This window comes from Phyllobates terribilis, unplaced genomic scaffold (genome assembly GCF_046119375.1).
Source record: "Phyllobates terribilis strain yellow unplaced genomic scaffold, ASM4611937v1 Scaffold_2__4_contigs__length_985480577, whole genome shotgun sequence".
Classification (NCBI taxonomy): Eukaryota; Metazoa; Chordata; class Amphibia; order Anura; family Dendrobatidae; genus Phyllobates; species Phyllobates terribilis.
In genome coordinates this window covers 973,856,353-973,879,902 of record NW_027362762.1, presented here as the reverse complement: position 1 = coordinate 973,879,902, position 23,550 = coordinate 973,856,353, and the positions used below count along the sequence as shown (strand labels likewise).

The window sequence follows — 23,550 nt, the reverse complement described above, 5'->3', positions numbered from 1 at the left end:
AGTAGTTATATTCTTGTACATAGGATCAGTATTATAGTAGTTATATTCTTGTACATAGGAGGCAGTATTATAGTAGTTATATTCTTGTACATAGGAGCAGTATTATAGTAGTTATATTCTTGTACATAGGGGCAGTATTATAGTAATTATATTCTTGTATATAGGGGTCTGTATTATAGTAGTTATATTCTTGTACATAGGGAGCAGTATTATAGTAGTTATATTCCTGTACATAGGGGCAGTATTATAGTAGTTATATTCTTGTACATAGGAGCAGTATTATAGCAGTTATATTCCTGTACATAGGAGCAGTATTATAGTAGTTATATTCTTGTACATAGGGAGCAGTATTATAGCAGTTATATTCCTGTACATAGGAGCAGTATTATAGTAGTTATATTCTTGTACATAGGAGCAGTATTATAGTAGTTATATTCTTGTACATAGGAGGCAGTATTATAGTAGTTATATTCTTGTACATAGGAGCAGTATTATAGTAGTTATATTCTTGTACATAGGAGGCAGTATTATAGTAGTTATATTCTTGTACATAGCAGCAGTATTATAGTAGTTATATTCTTGTACATAGGAGCTGTATTATAGTAGTTATATTCTTGTACATATGGGGCAGTATTATAGTAGTTATATTCTTGTACATAGGAGCAGTATTATAGTAGTTATATTCTTGTACATAGGGGCAGTATTATAGTAGTTATATTCTTGTACATAGGGGCAGTATTATAGTAGTTATATTCTTGTACATAGGGGACAGTATTATAGTAGTTATATTCTTGTACATAGGAGCAGTATTATAGTAGTTATATTCTTGTACATAGGGGGCAGTATTATAGTAGTTATATTCTTGTACATAGGAGCAGTATTATAGTAGTTATATTCTTGTACATAGGGGGCAGTATTATAGTAGTTATATTCTTGTACATAGGAGCAGTATTATAGTAGTTATATTCATGTACATAGGGGCAGTATTATAGTAGTTATATTCTTGTACATAGGGGCAGTATTATAGTAGTTATGTTCTTGTACATAGGAGCAGTATTATAGTAGTTATATTCTTATACATAGGGGGCAGTATTATAGTAGTTATATTCTTGTACATAGAAGCAGTATTATAGTAGTTATATTCTTGTACATAGGGGCAGTATTATAGTAGTTATATTCTTGTACATAGGGGGCAGTATTATAGTAGTTATATTCTTTTACATAGGAGCAGTATTATAGCAGTTATATTCTTGTACATAGGGGCAGTATTATAGTAGTTATTTTCTTGTACATAGGAGCTGTATTATAGTAGTTATATTCTTGTACATAGGGGGCAGTATTATATTAGTTATATTCTTGTACATAGGAGCAGTATTATAGCAGTTATATTCTTGTACATAGGGGCAGTATTATAGTAGTTATATTCTTGTACATAGGAGCAGTATTATAGTAGTTATATTCTTGTACATAGGGGCAGTATTATAGTAGTTATATTCTTGTACATAGGGGCAGTATTATAGTAGTTATATTCTTGTACATAGGGGTCAGTATTATAGTCGTTATATTCTTGTACATAGGAGCAGTATTATAATAGTTATGTTCTTGTACAAAGCAGCAGTATTACAGTAGTTATATTCTTGTACATAGGAGCAGTATTATAGTAGTTATATTCTTGTACATAGGAGCAGTATTATAGTAGTTATATTCTTGTACATAGGAGCAGTATTATAGTAGTTATATTCTTGTACATAGGAGGCAGTATTATAGTAGTTATATTCTTGTACATAGGGGCAGTATTATAGTAGTTATATTCTTGTATATAGGGTTCTGTATTATAGTAGTTATATTCTTGTACATAGGGAGCAGTATTATAGTAGTTATATTCCTGTACATAGGGGCAGTATTATAGTAGTTATATTCTTGTACATAGGAGCAGTATTAGAGTAGTTATATTCTTGTACATAGGAGCAGTATTATAGTAGTTATATTCTTGTACATAGGGGCAGTATTATAGTAGTTATATTCTTGTATATAGGGGTCTGTATTATAGTAGTTATATTCTTGTACATAGGGAGCAGTATTATAGTAGTTATATTCCTGTACATAGGGGCAGTATTATAGTAGTTATATTCTTGTACATAGGAGCAGTATTATAGCAGTTATATTCCTGTACATAGGAGCAGTATTATAGTAGTTATATTCTTGTACATAGGGAGCAGTATTATAGCAGTTATATTCCTGTACATAGGAGCAGTATTATAGTAGTTATATTCTTGTACATAGGAGCAGTATTATAGTAGCTATATTCTTGTACATAGGAGGCAGTATTATAGTAGTTATATTCTTGTACATAGGAGCAGTATTATAGTAGTTATATTCTTGTACATAGGAGGCAGTATTATAGTAGTTATATTCTTGTACATAGCAGCAGTATTATAGTAGTTATATTCTTGTACATAGGAGCTGTATTATAGTAGTTATATTCTTGTACATATGGGTCAGTATTATAGTAGTTATATTCTTGTACATAGGAGCAGTATTATAGTAGTTATATTCTTGTACATAGGAGGCAGTATTATAGTAGTTATATTCTTGTACATAGGGGCAGTATTATAGTAGTTATATTCTTGTATATAGGGTTCTGTATTATAGTAGTTATATTCTTGTACATAGGGAGCAGTATTATAGTAGTTATATTCCTGTACATAGGGGCAGTATTATAGTAGTTATATTCTTGTACATAGGAGCAGTATTAGAGTAGTTATATTCTTGTACATAGGAGCAGTATTATAGTAGTTATATTCTTGTACATAGGGGCAGTATTATAGTAGTTATATTCTTGTATATAGGGGTCTGCATTATAGTAGTTATATTCTTGTACATAGGGAGCAGTATTATAGTAGTTATATTCCTGTACATAGGGGCAGTATTATAGTAGTTATATTCTTGTACATAGGAGCAGTATTATAGCAGTTATATTCCTGTACATAGGAGCAGTATTATAGTAGTTATATTCTTGTACATAGGGAGCAGTATTATAGCAGTTATATTCCTGTACATAGGAGCAGTATTATAGTAGTTATATTCTTGTACATAGGAGCAGTATTATAGTAGTTATATTCTTGTACATAGGAGGCAGTATTATAGTAGTTATATTCTTGTACATAGGAGCAGTATTATAGTAGTTATATTCTTGTACATAGGAGGCAGTATTATAGTAGTTATATTCTTGTACATAGCAGCAGTATTATAGTAGTTATATTCTTGTACATAGGAGCTATATTATAGTAGTTATATTCTTGTACATATGGGTCAGTATTATAGTAGTTATATTCTTGTACATAGGAGCAGTATTATAGTAGTTATATTCTTGTACATAGGGGCAGTATTATAGTAGTTATATTCTTGTACATAGGGGCAGTATTATAGTAGTTATATTCTTGTACATAGGGGGCAGTATTATAGTAGTTATATTCTTGTACATAGGAGCAGTATTATAGTAGTTATATTCTTGTACATAGGGGGCAGTATTATAGTAGTTATATTCTTGTACATAGGAGCAGTATTATAGTAGTTATATTCTTGTACATAGGGGGCAGTATTATAGTAGTTATATTCTTGTACATAGGAGCAGTATTATAGTAGTTATATTCTTGTACATAGGGGCAGTATTATAGTAGTTATATTCTTGTACATAGGGGCAGTATTATAGTAGTTATATTCTTGTACATAGGGGCAGTATTATAGTAGTTATATTCTTGTACATAGGGGCAGTATTATAGTAGTTATATTCTTGTACATAGGGGTCAGTATTATAGTCGTTATATTCTTGTACATAGGAGCAGTATTATAATAGTTATGTTCTTGTACAAAGCAGCAGTATTACAGTAGTTATATTCTTGTACATAGGAGCAGTATTATAGTAGTTATATTCTTGTACATAGGAGCAGTATTATAGTAGTTATATTCTTGTACATAGGAGCAGTATTATAGTAGTTATATTCTTGTACATAGGAGGCAGTATTATAGTAGTTATATTCTTGTACATAGGGGCAGTATTATAGTAGTTATATTCTTGTATATAGGGTTCTGTATTATAGTAGTTATATTCTTGTACATAGGGAGCAGTATTATAGTAGTTATATTCCTGTACATAGGGGCAGTATTATAGTAGTTATATTCTTGTACATAGGAGCAGTATTATAGCAGTTATATTCCTGTACATAGGAGCAGTATTATAGTAGTTATATTCTTGTACATAGGGAGCAGTATTATAGCAGTTATATTCCTGTACATAGGAGCAGTATTATAGTAGTTATATTCTTGTACATAGGAGCAGTATTATAGTAGCTATATTCTTGTACATAGGAGGCAGTATTATAGTAGTTATATTCTTGTACATAGGAGCAGTATTATAGTAGTTATATTCTTGTACATAGGAGGCAGTATTATAGTAGTTATATTCTTGTACATAGCAGCAGTATTATAGTAGTTATATTCTTGTACATAGGAGCTGTATTATAGTAGTTATATTCTTGTACATATGGGTCAGTATTATAGTAGTTATATTCTTGTACATAGGAGCAGTATTATAGTAGTTATATTCTTGTACATAGGAGGCAGTATTATAGTAGTTATATTCTTGTACATAGGGGCAGTATTATAGTAGTTATATTCTTGTATATAGGGTTCTGTATTATAGTAGTTATATTCTTGTACATAGGGAGCAGTATTATAGTAGTTATATTCCTGTACATAGGGGCAGTATTATAGTAGTTATATTCTTGTACATAGGAGCAGTATTAGAGTAGTTATATTCTTGTACATAGGAGCAGTATTATAGTAGTTATATTCTTGTACATAGGGGCAGTATTATAGTAGTTATATTCTTGTATATAGGGGTCTGTATTATAGTAGTTATATTCTTGTACATAGGGAGCAGTATTATAGTAGTTATATTCCTGTACATAGGGGCAGTATTATAGTAGTTATATTCTTGTACATAGGAGCAGTATTATAGCAGTTATATTCCTGTACATAGGAGCAGTATTATAGTAGTTATATTCTTGTACATAGGGAGCAGTATTATAGCAGTTATATTCCTGTACATAGGAGCAGTATTATAGTAGTTATATTCTTGTACATAGGAGCAGTATTATAGTAGTTATATTCTTGTACATAGGAGGCAGTATTATAGTAGTTATATTCTTGTACATAGGAGCAGTATTATAGTAGTTATATTCTTGTACATAGGAGGCAGTATTATAGTAGTTATATTCTTGTACATAGCAGCAGTATTATAGTAGTTATATTCTTGTACATAGGAGCTGTATTATAGTAGTTATATTCTTGTACATATGGGTCAGTATTATAGTAGTTATATTCTTGTACATAGGAGCAGTATTATAGTAGTTATATTCTTGTACATAGGGGCAGTATTATAGTAGTTATATTCTTGTACATAGGGGCAGTATTATAGTAGTTATATTCTTGTACATAGGGGGCAGTATTATAGTAGTTATATTCTTGTACATAGGAGCAGTATTATAGTAGTTATATTCTTGTACATAGGGGGCAGTATTATAGTAGTTATATTCTTGTACATAGGAGCAGTATTATAGTAGTTATATTCTTGTACATAGGGGGCAGTATTATAGTAGTTATATTCTTGTACATAGGAGCAGTATTATAGTAGTTATATTCTTGTACATAGGGGCAGTATTATAGTAGTTATATTCTTGTACATAGGGGCAGTATTATAGTAGTTATGTTCTTGTACATAGGAGCAGTATTATAGTAGTTATATTCTTATACATAGGGGGCAGTATTATAGTAGTTATATTCTTGTACATAGAAGCAGTATTATAGTAGTTATATTCTTGTACATAGGGGCAGTATTATAGTAGTTATATTCTTGTACATAGGGGGCAGTATTATAGTAGTTATATTCTTTTACATAGGAGCAGTATTATAGCAGTTATATTCTTGTACATAGGGGCAGTATTATAGTAGTTATTTTCTTGTACATAGGAGCTGTATTATAGTAGTTATATTCTTGTACATAGGGGGCAGTATTATATTAGTTATATTCTTGTACATAGGAGCAGTATTATAGCAGTTATATTCTTGTACATAGGGGCAGTATTATAGTAGTTATATTCTTGTACATAGGAGCAGTATTATAGCAGTTATATTCTTGTACATAGGGGCAGTATTATAGTAGTTATATTCTTGTACATAGGGGCAGTATTATAGTAGTTATATTCTTGTACATAGGGGTCAGTATTATAGTCGTTATATTCTTGTACATAGGAGCAGTATTATAATAGTTATGTTCTTGTACAAAGCAGCAGTATTACAGTAGTTATATTCTTGTACATAGGAGCAGTATTATAGTAGTTATATTCTTGTACATAGGAGCAGTATTATAGTAGTTATATTCTTGTACATAGGAGCAGTATTATAGTAGTTATATTCTTGTACATAGGAGGCAGTATTATAGTAGTTATATTCTTGTACATAGGAGCAGTATTATAGTAGTTATATTCTTGTACATAGGGGGCAGTATTATAGTAGTTATATTCTTGTACATAGGAGCAGTATTATAGTAGTTATATTCTTGTACATAGGGGCAGTATTATAGTAGTTATATTCTTGTACATAGGGGGCAGTATTATAGTAGTTATATTCTTGTACATAGGAGCAGTATTATAGCAGTTATATTCTTGTACATAGGGGCAGTATTATAGAGGTTATATTCTTGTACATAGGAGCAGTATTATAGTAGTTATATTCTTGTACATAGGGGCAGTATTATAGTAGTTATATTCTTGTACATAGGGGCAGTATTATAGTAGTTATATTCTTGTACATAGGAGCAGTATTATAGTAGTTATATTCTTATACATAGGGGGCAGTATTATAGTAGTTATATTCTTGTACATAGGAGCAGTATTATAGTAGTTATATTCTTGTACATAGGGGCAGTATTATAGTAGCTATATTCTTGTACATAGGGGGCAGTATTATAGCAGTTATATTCTTGTACATAGGAGCAGTATTATAGCAGTTATATTCTTGTACATAGGGACAGTATTATAGTAGTTATTTTCTTGTACATAGGAGCTGTATTATAGTAGTTATATTCTTGTACATAGGGGGCAGTATTATAGTAGTTATATTCTTGTACATAGGAGCAGTATTATAGCAGTTATATTCTTGTACATAGGGGCAGTATTATAGCAGTTATATTCTTGTACATAGGGGCAGTATTATAGTAGTTATATTCTTGTACATAGGAGCAGTATTATAGTAGTTATATTCTTGTACATAAGAGCAGTATTATAGTAGTTATATTCTTGTACATACGAGGCAGTATTATAGTAGTTATATTCTTGTACATAGGAGCAGTATTATAGCAGTTATATTCTTGTACATAGGGGCAGTATTATAGTAGTTATTTTCTTGTACATAAGAGCTGTATTATAGTAGTTATATTCTTGTACATAGCGGGCAGTATTATAGTAGTTATATTCTTGTACATAGGAGCAGTATTATAGCAGTTATATTCTTGTACATAGGGGCAGTATTATAGAGGTTATATTCTTGTACATAGGAGCAGTATTATAGTAGTTATATTCTTGTACATAGGGGCAGTATTATAGTAGTTATATTCTTGTACATAGGGGCAGCATTATAGTAGTTATATTCTTGTACATAGGAGCAGTATTATAGTAGTTATATTCTTATACATAGGGGGCAGTATTATAGTAGTTATATTCTTGTACATAGGGGGCAGTATTATAGCAGTTATATTCTTGTACATAGGAGCAGTATTATAGCAGTTATATTCTTGTACATAGGGGCAGTATTATAGTAGTTATTTTCTTGTACATAGGAGCTGTATTATAGTAGTTATATTCTTGTACATAGGGGGCAGTATTATAGTAGTTATATTCTTGTACATAGGAGCAGTATTATAGCAGTTATATTCTTGTACATAGGGGCAGTATTATAGCAGTTATATTCTTGTACATAGGGGCAGTATTATAGTAGTTATATTCTTGTACATAGCGGCAGTATTATAGTAGTTATATTCTTGTACATAGGAGCAGTATTATAGTAGTTATATTCTTGCACATAGAGGTCAGTATTATAGCAGTTATATTCTTGTACATAGGGGCAGTATTATAGTAGTTATATTCTTGTACATAGCAGCAGTATTATAGTAGTTATATTCTTGTACATAGGGGTCATTATTATAGTAGTTATATTCTTGTACATAGGGGGCAGTATTATAGTAGTTATATTCTTGTACATAGGGAGCAGTATTATAGTAGTTATATTCTTGTACATAGGGGGCAGTATTATAGTAGTTATATTCTTGTACATAGGGAGCAGTATTATAGTAGTTATATTCTTGTACATAGGGGGCAGTATTATAGTTGTTATATTCTTGTACATAGGGGGCAGTATTATAGTAGTTATAGTCCTGTACATAGGGGGCAGTATTATAATAGTTATATTCTTGTATATAGCCGGCAGTATTATAGTAGTTATATTCTTGTACATAGGGGGCAGTATTATAGTAGTTATATTCTTGTACATAGGGGGCAGTATTATAGTAGTTATATTCTTGTACATAGGGAGCAGTATTATAGTAGTTATATTCTTGTACATAGGGGGCAGTATTATGGTAGTTATATTCTTATACATAGGAGGCAGTATTATAGTAGTTACAGTTGTATGAAAAAGTTTGGGCACCCCTATTAATCTTAAGCTTAATGTTTTATAAAAATTGGTGTTTTTGCAGCAGCTCTTTCAGTTTGATATATGTAATAACTGTTGGACACAGTAATGTTTCTGCCTTGAAATGAGGTTTCTTGTACTAACAGAAAATGTGCAATCTGCATTCAAACAAAATTTGACAGGTGCATAAGTATGGGCACCTCACCAGAAAAGTGACATTAATATTTAGTAGATCCTCCTTTTGCCTCTAGTCGCTTCCTGTAGCTTTTAATGAGTTCCTGGATCCTGGATGAAGGTATTTTTGATCATTCCTCTTTACAAAACAATTCCAGTTCAGTTAAGTTTGATGGTCGCCGAGCATGGACAGCCCTCTTCAAATGATCCCACAGATGTTCATGATATTCAGGTCTGGGGACTGGGATGGCCATTCCAGAACATTGTAATTGTTCCTCTGCATGAATGCCTGAGTTGATTTGGAGCGGTGTTTTGGATCATTGTCTTGCTGAAAGATCCATCCCCTGCGTAACTTCAACTTTATCACTGATTCTTGAACATTATTGTCAAGAATCTGCTGATACTGAGTGGAATCCATGCATCCCTCAACTTGAACAAGATTCCCGGTGCCGGCATTGGCCACACAGCCCCAAAGCATGATGGAACGTCCACCAAATTTTACTGTGGGTAGCAAGTGTTTTTCTTGGAATGCTGTGTTATTTTGCCGCCATGCATAACGCCTTTTTGTATGACAAAACAACTCAATCTTGGTTTCATCAGTCCACAGGACCTTCTTCCAAAAAGAAATTGGCTTCTCCAAATGTGCTTTTGCATACCTCAGCCGACTCTGTTTGTGGCGTGCTTGCAGAAAAGGCTTCTTTCGCATCACTCTCCCATACAGCTTCTCCTTGTGCAAAGTGCGTTGTACAGTTGACCGATGCACAATGACACCATCTGCAGCAAGTTGATGCTGCAGCTCTCTGGAGGTGGTCTGAGGATTGTCCTTGACTGATCTCACCATTCTTCTTCTCTGCCTTTCTGATGTTTTTCTTGGCCTGCCACTTCAGGCCTTAACAAGAACTGTCCCTGTGTTCTTCCATTTCCTTACTATGTTCCTCACAGTGGAAACTGACAGGTTAAATCTCTGAGACAGCTTTTTGTATCCTTCCCCTGAACAACTATGTTGAATAATCTTTGTTTTCAGATCATTTGACAGTTGTTTTGAGGAGCCCATGATGCCACTCTTCAGAGGAGATTCAAACAGGAGAACAACTTGCAAGTGGCCACTTTAAGTAGCTTTTCTCATGATTGCATACACCTGGCTATGAAGTTCAAAGCTCAATGATGTTACAAAACCAAAAAAAGTGCTTTAGTATGTCAGTAAAAAGTAGGTAGGAGTATTTAAAACAAGAAAATGATAAGGGTGCCCATACTTATGCACCTGTCAAATTTTGTTTGAATGCAGATTGCACATTTTCTGTTAGTACAATAAACCTCATTTCAAGGCAGAAACATTACTGTATCCAACAGTTATTACATATATCAAACTGAAATAGCTGTTGCAAAAACACCAATTTTAAGAAAACATTAAGCTTAAGATTAATAGGGGTGCCCAAACTTTTTCATATAACTGTATATTCCTGTACATAGGGGGCAGTATTACAGTAGTTATATTCTTGTACATAGGGGGCAGTATTATAGTAGTTATATTCTTGTACATAGGAGGCAGTATTATAGTAGTTATATTCTTGTACATAGGGGGCAGTATAGTAGTAGTTATATTCTTGTACATAGGAGCAGTATTATAGTAGTTATATTCTTGTACATAGGAGCAGTATTATAGTAGTTATATTCTTGTACATAGGGAGCAGTATTATAGTAGTTATATTCTTGTACATAGCAGCAGTATTATAGTAGCTATATTCTTGTATATAGCGAGCAGTATTATAGTAGTTATATTCTTGTACATAGGGGCAGTATTATAGTAGTTATATTCTTGTATATAGGGGTCTGTATTATAGTAGTTATATTCTAGTACATAGGGAGCAGTATTATAGCAGTTATATTCTTGTACATAGGGGCAGTATTATAGTAGTTATATTCTTGTACATAGGAGGCAGTATTATAGTAGTTATATTCTTGTACATAGCAGCAGTATCATAGTAGTTATATTCTTGTACATAGGAGCAGTATTATAGTAGTTATATTCTTGTACATAGGGGTCATTATTATATTAGTTATATTCTTGTACATAGGGAGCAATATTATAGTAGTTATATTCTTGTACATAGGGAGCAGTATTATAGTAGTTATATTCTTTTACATAGGGAGCAGTATTATAGTAGTTATATTCTTGTACATAGGGAGCAGTATTATAGTAGTTATATTCTTGTACATAGGGGGCAGTATTATAGTAGTTATATTCTTGTACATAGGGGGCAGTATTATAGTAGTTATATTCTTGTACATAGGGGGCAGTATTATAGTAGTTATAGTCCTGTACATAGGGGCAGTATTATAATAGTTATATTCTTGTATATAGGCGGCAGTATTATAGTAGTTATATTCTTGTACATAGGGGGCAGTATTATAGTAGTTATATTCTTGTACATAGGGAGCAGTATTATAGTAGTTATATTCTTGTACATAGGGGGCAGTATTATAGTAGTTATATTCTTGTACATAGGGGGCAGTATTATAGTAGTTATAGTCCTGTACATAGGGGCAGTATTATAATAGTTATATTCTTGTATATAGCCGGCAGTATTATAGTAGTTATATTCTTCTACATAGGGGGCAGTATTATAGTAGTTATATTCTTGTACATAGGGGGCAGTATTATAGTAGTTATATTCTTGTACATAGGGGGCAGTATTATAGTAGTTATATTCTTGTACATAGGAGCAGTATTATAGTAGTTATATTCTTGTACATAGGAGCAGTATTATAGTAGTTATAGTCCTGTACATAGGGGCAGTATTATAATAGTTATATTCTTGTATATAGGCAGCAGTATTATAGTAGTTATATTCTTGTACATAGGGGGCAGTATTATAGTAGTTATATTCTTGTACATAGGGGGCAGTATTATAGTAGTTATATTCTTGTACATAGGAGCAGTATTATAGTAGTTATATTCTTGTACATAGGAGCAGTATTATAGTAGTTATATTCTTGTACATAGGAGGCAGTATTATAGTAGTTCTATTCTTGTACATAGGAGCAGTATTATAGTAGATATATTCTTGTACATAGGGGCAGTATTATAGTAGTTATATTCTTGTACATAGGGAGCAGTATTATAGTAGTTATATTCTTGTACATAGCAGCAGTATTATAGTAGCTATATTCTTGTATATAGGGAGCAGTATTATAGTAGTTATATTCTTGTACATAGGGGCAGTATTATATTAGTTATATTCTTGTACATAGGGGCAGTATTATATTAGTTATATTCTTGTACATAGCAGCAGTATTATAGTAGTTATATTCTTGTACATAGGGGCAGTATTATAGTAGTTATATTCTTGTATATAGGGGTCTGTATTATAGTAGTTATATTCTAGTACATAGGGAGCAGTATTATAGTAGTTATATTCTCGTATATAGGGAGCAGTATTATAGTAGTTATATTCTTGTACATAGGGAGCAGTATTATAATAGTTATATTCTTGTACATAGGGGCAGTATTATAGCAGTTATATTCTTGTACATAGGGGCAGTATTATAGTAGTTATATTCTTGTACATAGCAGCAGTATTATAGTAGCTATATTCTTGTATATAGGGAGCAGTATTATAGTAGTTATATTCTTGTACATAGGGGCAGTATTATATTAGTTATATTCTTGTACATAGGGGCAGTATTATATTAGTTATATTCTTGTACATAGGAGGCAGTATTATAGTAGTTATATTCTTGTACATAGCAGCAGTATTATAGTAGTTATATTCTTGTATATAGGGGTCTGTATTATAGTAGTTATATTCTAGTACATAGGGAGCAGTATTATAGTAGTTATATTCTCGTATATAGGGAGCAGTATTATAGTAGTTATATTCTTATACATAGGAGCAGTATTATAGTAGTTATATTCTTGTACATAGGGAGCAGTATTATAATAGTTATATTCTTGTACATAGGGGCAGTGTAGCGCCGGCGTCCCTGCCCTCTGCTAGGCAGGGACGCTGTTACCCTCACCTCCCTGCTCCGTGCCCGGCGTCCTCCTCCCGCTCTGCTGGCAGCGCGCGTTCCTTCCCGGCCACTGTGCTTAGGGTGCGCGCGCGCGCTCTCCCTCCCTCTTAAAGGGGCCGCGCGCGCCGTCCTAAGGAGTCCCCGGCCAATGGCCGGAGGACTTCACCATATTTAAGGCACCTCCTCCAAAATGGAGGTGCCCGAGCAATGTTGTTGCACTGTTCACTACTCTGCTTCAGCCCTCAGGTCCCGTTGCCAGTTACCTGCCAGATTCCTGCCAGCTTGCTGTCTTATTCCTGCCTGATATTCCGCTACCTGCCTGCTAGCCTGAGGTCCGACGGTCTGCCTTACAACTCCTGTCAGTCTGTCTAAGGACCAGCTTGCCCGCTCACCTGGGAGCGCACATCTGCTACCTGTCTGCTAGCCTACCTGGAGGCTCCGCCGTCACGTGCTGTGACCACCTGCCTGTCCAGTGACTCCTGCCCGCTCACCTAGGAGCGCTCATCTGCTGCCTGTCCGTTAGCCTACCTGGAGGCTCTGCCGTCACGTGCTGTGACCACCCGCTTATCCAGAGACTCTCGCCCGCTCATCTGGGAGCGCTCATCTGCCGCCTGTCTGTTGGTCTTCCTGGAGGCTCCGCCGTCACATGCTGTGACCACCCGTTTATCAGAGACTCTCGCCTGCTCACCTGGGAGCTCAAGTCTACTATCAGCCGCCACAGGTCGTACCAACCCTTTACCCAGAGACTGCCCCGGTCACTTGCCGTGACCATCTGCCCGTTCTTCCAGAGACTGTCCCGGTCACTTGCCGTGACCATCTGCCCGTTCACCCAGAGACTGCCCCAGTCACTTGTCGTGATCTCCTGCCCGTTCTTCCAGAGACTGTCCCGGTCACCTGCTGTGACTGCCTGCATGGTCGCCACCCGCTCCCTTACAAGGACCGCCCCCTTGTATAGTAGCTCAGAGGTTCCGCCTCCCAGACCCGTTACAGTTTGCTCGGGCCATGGAACCCGGTGGCACCCAAGCTCCCTCGCTCTCGGACCTCTGTCATGAACTGTCCCGTCAGAGGTCCCAACAGGAGTCCATCCTGGGTCACCTGCGGAATGTCAATTCTCGCCTGGACACTCTGACTGCTCCACCAGCAACCACCGCCAGTGCCATGACTCGCAACCCGGCAGCTCCGCTGCCCACCAATACCATGGTATCCTACCCCGGACCCCGGCTTTCTGCACCTCCTCGCTTCGGAGGCGACTCCGCCCAGGCTCGGGGCTTCATTAATCAGTGCACCCTGCACTTTGAACTATTGTCCCACCAGTTTAACTCCGACCGGGCCAAAATTGCCTTCATCATGTCCCATCTCACCGGGGAGGCCCTGGCCTGGCTAAATCCTCTATGGGAGAGAGGAGACCCCCTGGTGTCCGACTTGCCTGTCTTCCTCACGGCTTTCCGGAAAGTCTTCGACGAACCCGGACGGAAGACCTCATCCGCATCATCTCTGCTACGCCTCCGTCAGGGAAGTCTCACCGTGGGCCAATATGCCATACGGTTCCGTATCCTTGCCTCGGAGCTGGCCTGGGATAACGACGCTCTGGTATCCGTCTTCTGGGAGGGTCTGTCCGGCCGTATTAAAGATGAACTTGCCGGTCGGGACGTTCCTACCACTCTCGATGACCTAATAACTCTTGCCACCCGGATTGACCTACGGTTCCAGGAGCGTGCCAAAGAGGTCACCCGTGAGAGGAGGTTTCCACGTCTAGCTCCTACTTTTCAGAAACCCGTCACTCCCTCCGTCTCTTCCCAGGTACACTCTCCTGAGCCTATGCAGGTCGACCAGACCAAGATGGTCAAAACCCGTCAGGACTTACGCCGTGCCGAGGGGAGCTGCTTCTACTGTGGCAGTAAGGAGCACCGGATCCGTGCCTGCCCAGAGAGGTCGGGAAACGCCTGTGTCTAGGTTCGCTCAGAGAGGTCGACCTAGACAAGAATAAATCCTCTCCATCTCTGCTGCTGTCAGTTTCAATCGTCTGCGGGGAGAATCGTTATTTCGAACTAGCCCAACTGGACTCTGGAGCAGCCGGGAATCTTATTTCACAGTCCCTGGTAGAGAAATACCGCATCCCCACCAAACCTCTGGCTGTACCCTTGTCTGTTGCTGCCGTGGATGGGGGTCTCTTACCACGCCCCATCCAACTCATCACCGAATCCATTACTCTGCAGGTGGGAATGCTGCATTCTGAGAGCATCTCTTTTCATGTTCTGCCTGGACTCTCTCACGCCCTCTTGCTAGGTCTACCTTGGCTCCAGAGACATGCACCCGTGCTTGACTGGCAGACCGGAGAAGTCCTTCGCTGGGGACAGGACTGCCATAAGACCTGTCTGGTTCCCGTCCATCCCGTCCGTCCTTCTCCTACCCCAGCTAATCTACCTGGACTTCCGATTCCTTATTGGTCTTATGCTGATGTCTTTGATAAAAAGGAAGCAGAGACACTACCCCCTCATAGACCATACGACTGCCCTATCGACTTGTTACCCGGTACTACTCCTCCCCGTGGGGGTATTTATCCATTATCCACTGCTGAGACCCGGTCGATGTCCGAATATATTGAGGAGAATCTGGCCAGGGGATTCATCCGGAAATCTACCTCCCCGGCAGGAGCAGGCTTCTTCTTCGTAAAAAAGAAGGACGGCTCTCTCCGTCCCTGTATAGACTATAGAGGCCTTAACCAGATCACGGTGAAGAATAAGTACCCCCTTCCGCTCATTCCGGAGTTATTTGATCGTCTGAGAGGGGCTAGAATCTTCACCAAACTGGACCTCCGTGGGGCGTACAACCTGGCTCGTATCGATCAGGGGGATGAATGGAAGACGGCATTCAACACCCGGGACGGCCACTATGAATATCTGGTAATGCCCTTTGGTCTCTGTAACGCTCCTGCCGTCTTTCAAGAGTTGGTCAATGACATCTTCCGGGACCTTCTCTACTCCTGCGTAGTGGTGTACCTGGACGATATCTTGGTCTTCTCTCCGGATCTCCAGACTCACCGGAGGGACGTTCGTCAGGTCCTGCTCAGGTTCAGGCAGAATCACCTCTTCGCTAAATACGAGAAGTGCCTCTTTGAGCAGACCTCGCTTCCGTTTTTGGGCTACATTATTTCTCAGACCGGCCTACGAATGGATCCAGAGAAACTGTCTGCCATCGAGAAATGGCCTCGACCGGAGGGGTTGAAGGCTATTCAGCGGTTCCTGGGCTTCGCCAACTACTACCGCCTCTTCATACCACACTTCTCTTCCCGGACTGCCCCAATTTCCGCGCTCACCCGTAAGGGTACTAATCCCAAAGAGTGGCCGCCCGAAGCAGAGGAGGCCTTTCTTTCCTTAAAACAGGCCTTCTCTTCCGCCCCGGTGCTGCATCGCCCGGACGGCAACAAGCAGTTCTTCCTGGAAGTTGACGCCTCCTCCTCTGGAGCCGGAGCGGTACTTACTCAAAAATCATCTTCCGGGAGGATGGTAACTTGCGGCTTCTTCTCTAAACTCTTCTCCTCCTCAGAGCGCAATTATTCCATAGGAGACCGAGAGTTATTGGCCATCAAACTGGCATTGGAGGAGTGGCGTTACCTGCTCGAGGGGGCTCTTCACCCGGTAATAATTTACACTGACCACAAGAACTTGGCTTACCTCCAGCATGCCCAGAGACTTAACCCGCGCCAAGCCCGGTGGTCCTTGTTTTTTGCTCGCTTTGATTTTGTTCTTCATTTTTGCCCGGCTGACAAAAACGTCAAGGCGGACGCCTTGTCTCGATCCTTTCTGGTGTCTGATCTCGAGGAAGATCCGAAACACATCATCGATCCCGCCAGAGTAATGCAGGTGGCTCCCGTGAGTCTAAATCGTCTCCCTCCCGGAAAGACGTTCGTATCAGTACCTGATCGGGAGAAGATCCTTCACTGGGGTCACTCGTCTAAACTAGCTGGCCATGCCGGTCAGAAACAGACCCTCCAGCTTATTACCCGGCACTACTGGTGGCCTACCCTGCACAAGGACGTAATAGACTTTGTTTCTGCTTGTGTGTCCTGCGCCCGCAACAAGGTTCCGAGACATCTGCCAGCCGGTCGCCTCCTTCCGCTCCCAGTACCTGCTGCCCCCTGGCAGCATATAGCAATGGACTTTATAACAGACCTCCCAGTCTCTGCCGGTTGTACGGTCATTTGGGTGGTCGCTGACCGCTTCTCCAAGATGGCTCATTTCGTTCCCCTGCCAGGCCTCCCGTCTGCACCCGAGCTAGCTAAAGACTTTATTCATCACATCTTTCGTCTTCATGGCCTGCCCCTCCACATCATGTCGGATCGTGGGGTACAGTTCACCTCACGCTTCTGGAGAGCCACTTGTAAACTGCTAGATGTCACCCTGGACTTCTCTTCCGCTTACCACCCACAGTCCAATGGTCAAGTGGAGCGGATCAATCAGAACCTGACCAGTTACCTCCGGCACTTCGTTAATGCCCATCATTCTGACTGGGTGGATCTCCTACCATGGGCCGAGTTCTCTTATAATAATCACGAGAGCGAATCCTCCTCCAAATCCCCGTTGTTTGTAGTCTTCGGTCAGCATCCTCGGATTCCTTTTCCTGTCTCCACCTCTGTGGACAACCCGGCTGCGGAATCTCTCGTTAGCAAATTTTCCTCCATTTGGGAGAGTACCCGATCCGCACTCCTTCAGTCGTCCGAACGGATGAAAAGACACGCTGACAAAAAACGCCTGGATCCTCCACAATTTCGTCCCGGAGATAAAGTCTGGCTCTCATCTAAATATGTCCGACTCAAGATACCTTCTTACAAGTTAGGGCCTCGGTTCATCGGCCCCCTGGAGGTCATCAGTCAGATCAACCCGGTGGCCTATAAATTGAAACTCCCGGCCAATTTACGGATCCCTAACTCCTTCCATGTATCTCTCCTCAAACCTGTGGTACTTAACTCTTTTTCCAAGTCTACAGGTACGCCTCCTGCTCCGGTTTCTGCTGAGGACGAGTTTGAGGTAGAGAACATTCTTGCCACCAAAAGGGTAAGAGGAAAGACCTTTTTTCTAGTAGATTGGAAGGGGTTTGGTCCTGAGGAGAGAACGTGGGAGCCCCGGGAGAACATCCATGCCCCTCTTATCCTTGCTAAATTTCTGTCTGGCCTAAAAAAGGGGGGGCCTAAAGGGGGGGGTACTGTAGCGCCGGCGTCCCTGCCCTCTGCTAGGCAGGGACGCTGCTCCCCTCACCGCTCTGCTCCGTGCCCGGCGTCCTCCTCCCGCTCTGCTGGCAGCGCGCGCTCCTTCCCGGCCATTGTGCTTAGGGCGCGCGCGCGCGCTCTCCCTCCCTCTTAAAGGAGCCGCGCGCGCCGTCCTAAGGAGTCCCCGGCCAATGGCCGGAGGACTTCACCATATTTAAGGCACCTCCTCCAAAATGGAGGTGCCCGAGCAATGTTGTTGCACTGTTCACTACTCTGCTTCAGCCCTCAGGTCCCGTTGCCAGTTACCTGCCAGATTCCTGCCAGCTTGCTGTCTTATTCCTGCCTGATATTCCGCTACCTGCCTGCTAGCCTGAGGTCCGACGGTCTGCCTTACAACTCCTGTCAGTCTGTCTAAGGACCAGCTTGCCCGCTCACCTGGGAGCGCACATCAACTACCTGCCTGCTTGCCTGAGGTCCGACGGTCTGCCTTCCAACTCTTGTCAGTCTGTCTATGGACCAGCTTGCCCGCTCACCTGGGAGCGCACATCTGCTACCTGCCTGTTAGCCTACCTGGAGGCTCCGCCGTCACGTGCTGTGACCACCTGCCTGTCCAGAGACTTCTGCCCGCTCATCTGGGAGCGCACATCTGCTACCTGCCTGTTAGCCTACCTGGAGGCTCCGCCGTCACGTGCTGTGACCACCTGCCTGTCCAGAGACTTCTGCCCGCTCATCTGGGAGCGCTCATCTGCCGCCTGTCTGTTGGTCTTCCTGGAGGCTCCGCCGTCACATGCTGTGACCACCCGTTTATCAGAGACTCTCGCCTGCTCACCTGGGAGCTCAAGTCTACCATCAGCCGCCACAGGTCGTACCAACCCTTTACCCAGAAACTGCCCCGGTCACTTGCCGTGACCATCTGCCCGGTCACCCAGAGACTGCCCCGGTCACTTGTCGTGATCTCCTGCCCGTTCTTCCAGAGACTGTCCCGGTCACTTGCCGTGACCATCTGCCCGGTCACCCAGAGACTGCCCCAGTCACTTGTCGTGATCTCCCAGACCCGTTACAGGCAGTATTATAGCAGTTATATTCTTGTACATAGGAGCAGTATTATAGAAGTTATATTCTTGCACATAGGGGCAGTATTATAGCAGTTATATTCTTGCACATAGGGGCAGTATTATAGCAGTTATATTCTTGTACATGGGGTAGTATTATAGTAGTTATATTCTTGTACATAGGGGGCAGTATTATAGTAGTTATATTCTTGTACATAGGAGGCAGTATTATAGTAGTTATATTCTTGTACATAGGGGCAGTATTATAGCAGTTATATTCTTGTACATAGGGGGCAGTATTATAGTAGTTATATTCTTGTACATAGGAGCAGTATTATAGTAGTTATATTCTTGTACATAGGGGGCAGTATTATAGTAGTTATATTCTTGCACATAGGGGCAGTATTATAGCAGTTATATTCTTGTACATAGGGGCAGTATTATAGTAGTTATATTCTTGTACATAGGGGGCAGTATTATAGTAGTTATATTCTTGCACATAGGGGCAGTATTATAGCAGTTATATTCTTGTACATGGGGTAGTATTATAGTAGCTATATTCTTGTACATAGGGGGCAGTATTATAGTAGTTATATTCTTGTACATAGGAGGCAGTATTATAGTAGTTATATTCTTGTACATAGGGGCAGTATTATAGCAGTTATATTCTTGTACATAGGGGGCAGTATTATAGTAGTTATATTCTTGTACATAGGAGCAGTATTATAGTAGTTATATTCTTGTACATAGGGGGCAGTATTATAGTAGTTATATTCTTGCACATAGGGGCAGTATTATAGCAGTTATATTCTTGTACATAGGGGCAGTATTATAGTAGTTATATTCTTGTACATAGGGGGCAGTATTATAGTAGTTATATTCTTGCACATAGGGGCAGTATTATAGCAGTTATATTCTTGTACATAGGGGCAGTATTATAGTAGTTATATTCTTGTACATAGGGGGCAGTATTATAGTAGTTATATTCTTGTACATAGGGGCAGTATTATAGTAGTTATATTCTTGTACATAGGAGCAGTATTATAGTAGTTATATTCTTGTACATAGGGGGCAGTATTATAGTAGTTATATTCTTGTACATAGGGGGCAGTATTATAGTAGTTATACTCTTGTACATGGGGTAGTATTATAGTAGTTATATTCTTGTACATAGGGGGCAGTATTATTGTAGTTATATTCTTGTATATAGGAGCAGTATTATAGTAGTTATATTCCTGTACATAGGAGCAGTATTATAGTAGTTATATTCTTGTATATAGGGGCAGTATTATAGTAGTTATATTGTTGTACATAGGAGCAGTATTATAGTAGTTATATTCTTGTACATAGGGGGCAGTATTATAGTAGTTATATTCTTGTACATAGGGGGCAGTATTATAGTAGTTATATTCTTGTACATAGGGAGCAGTATTATAGTAGTTATATTCTTGTACATAGGAGCAGTATTATAGTAGTTATATTCTTGTACATAGGGGGAAGTATTATAGTAGTTATATTCTTGTACATAGGGGCAGTATTATAGTAGTTATATTCTTGTACATAGGGGGCAGTATTATAGTAGTTATATTCTTGTACATAGGAGCAGTATTATAGTAGTTATATTCTTGTACATAGGAGCAGTATTATAGTAGTTATATTCTTGTACATAGGAGCAGTATTATAGTAGTTATATTCTTGTACATAGGGGGCAGTATTATAGTAGTTATATTCTTGTACATAGGGGGCAGTATTATAGTAGTTATATTCTTGTACATAGGGGGCAGTATTATAGTAGTTATATTCTTGTACATAGGGGCAGTATTATAGTAGTTATATTCTTGTACATGGGGGCAGTATTATAGGAGTTATATTCTTGTACATGGGGGCAGTTATTAATATTAATGTGTCTTATTCCCAGTGATTTTCTTGTGTTATCATTGCACTGATTTCTTACCTATGTACATGTTGGTGTCGTCCTCTTCCCCCCGGCGTTTCAGTGCGGTATCTTTCTTGACAGGAGGTGTCCCCTCTGGCAGTTTTTTCCCTTTGCTCTTCGCAGACCCTCTTGCGCTCGATACTTTACCCTTTGGGCTCTTTATTGCCTTTTGTTTCACTTTGTCTTCTGGCAGCTAAAGATCAAGAGCGAATAGAAAACAGATTATGTCGTCTCACGTATCGGTCGTCCATCCTCGTGTTGCTCCTGGTTATTCTGGGGTCCATCAGGGATGGCTCCTCTGAGCTATTGTCTCTCTGGTGTCTGCTATATTCAGCCTGTACATTATCCAGGCGTCGAAGGCCTCTGTGGTCACCACTCATTGAGCGAGAGTTATATGGTGGCTATCGAAATGCTGGGATCCTCATGAAGCATGGCCACCAGTAAGAGGGGGTCTATCAGTCTGGACCGCTATAACAGGTTGTACTGGTTCCTGCTGGTCTTGTACAGAATACGGGGTCACTGGCGGAGTACTGGCCGCCTGGTCCCACTATTGAACAGGCCAAGGACACAATGGGGGGGGACATAAGCACAACCTCTTGACCTCGATACTCCAGGGCCTCACCTTCTTCTCGGCCTCCCTCCGCAGCAGAGCCTTCTGTTTGATGCTCAGGAACTGGAATTTGAGCAGTTTGGCCACCAGCAATGGAGGCAACGTCTCCCCAGAGTCCAGGATGGTCTTGGCCACTTCTGTCACCTGTGAAGCAGAGATGGAGACGTTCCATGAGATGCAGAGGGGAGCAGAGGTCTGTAATATCATCCAAGGAGGACTCAGGAGAAGCAGAGACCAAGACTGAACATCAAGGGTTAATCTCCACCGAGCATAACATGATGTACTAATCCTGAGATCCAGAAACTCCAGAGCTGCACTCACTATTCTGCTGCTACATTGTGTCTTATCCTCCAGTCACCTCCAGAGCTGCACTCACTATTCTGCTGTTACATTGTGTCTCATTCTCCAATCACCTCCAGAGCTGCAGTCACTATTCTGCTGCTACATTGTGTCTTATCCTCCAATCACCTTCAGAGCTGCAGTCACTTTTCTGCTGCTACATTGTGTCTTATCCTCCAGTCACCTCCAGAGCTGCACTCACTATTCTGCTGCTACATTGTGTCTCATTCTCCAATCACCTCCAGAGCTGCAGTCACTATTCTGCTGCTACATTGTGTCTTATCCTCCAGTCACCTCCAGAGCTGCACTCACTATTCTGCTGCTACATTGTGTCTCATTCTCCAATCACCTCCAGAGCTGCAGTCACTATTCTGCTGTTACATCATGTCTTATCCTCCAGTCACCTCCAGAGCTGCAGTCACTATTCTGCTGTTACATTGTGTCTTATCCTCCAGTCACCTCCAGAGCTGCAGTCACTATTCTGCTGTTCCATCAGGTCTTATCCTCCAGTCACCTCCAGAGCTGCAGTCACTATTCTACTGTTACATCATGTCTTATCCTCCAGTCACTTCCAGAGCTGTACTCACTATTCTTCTGTTACATCGTGTCTTATCCTCCAGAACTGCATTCACTATTCTGCTGTTACATCGTGTCTCATCCTCCAGAGCTGCAGTCACTATTCTGCTGTTACATAGTGTCTTACCCTCCAGTCACCTCCAGAGCTGCAGTCACTATTCTGCTGTTACATCGTGTCTTATTCTATTGTCACCTCCAGAGCTGCACTCACTATTCTGCTGTTACATCGTGTCTTATTCTATTGTCACCTCCAGAGCTGCAGTCACTTTTCTGCTGTTACATTGTATCTTATTCTCCAGAGCAGCAGTCACTATTCTGCTGTTACATCGCGTCTTATCCTTCAGAGCTGCACTTGCTTGTCTTGCCAATGTCACTGGGATCCACAAACAGACTTACATTTATGGATCCTTGATCAAAATGGCACAATGGGTGTGAATGGATGGAATTTGTGAATCCTGTGATAAATGGCGCTAGGGGGGCCTTATAGGAGTGTCTGGCACCATGCACCTGTAGGATGCTGTTTCAGCTGCTGATTTGGGTGCTGTTTTTGTTCCTGTTTCAGCTGCTGTTTTAGCTGTTGTTGCGGCTACTGTTTCAGATACTCTTTGTGGTGCAGTTTCGGGTGCTGTACCAGCTGGTGTTTTGGGTACTGTTCCAGCTGCTGTTTCGCCTGCTGATTCAGGTGCTATTTCAGGTGCTGTTCCTGTTGCTGTTCTGGATGCTGTTTTAGGTGCAGTTTTGGCTGCTGTTTCAGCTGCTGTTTCTGGTGTGGCTTCGGCTGCAGATTCAGGTGCAGTTTCTGGTGCTGTTTTGGCTGTTGTTTCAGATGCTTTTTTGAATACTGTTTCTGGTGCTGTTTCCGGCACTCTTTTCTCTGCTGTTTCTGGTGCTGCTG

General features: G+C 40.2%; 1 protein-coding gene across 1 annotated transcript in view; it reads right to left on the bottom strand.

The window, feature by feature from the left end:
- Positions 1–23,550, bottom strand: part of SPAG17 (sperm associated antigen 17) — a 531,742-nt gene that overhangs the window by 283,316 nt on the left and 224,876 nt on the right. Inside the window, exons 4-5 of the mRNA XM_073668734.1 lie at positions 21,753–21,884; positions 21,149–21,323 (exon numbers count right to left, since the gene is read on the bottom strand). Of these exons, the coding sequence (XP_073524835.1) occupies positions 21,149–21,323; positions 21,753–21,884 (307 nt within the window). The remainder of the gene's footprint in view (positions 1–21,148; positions 21,324–21,752; positions 21,885–23,550) is intronic.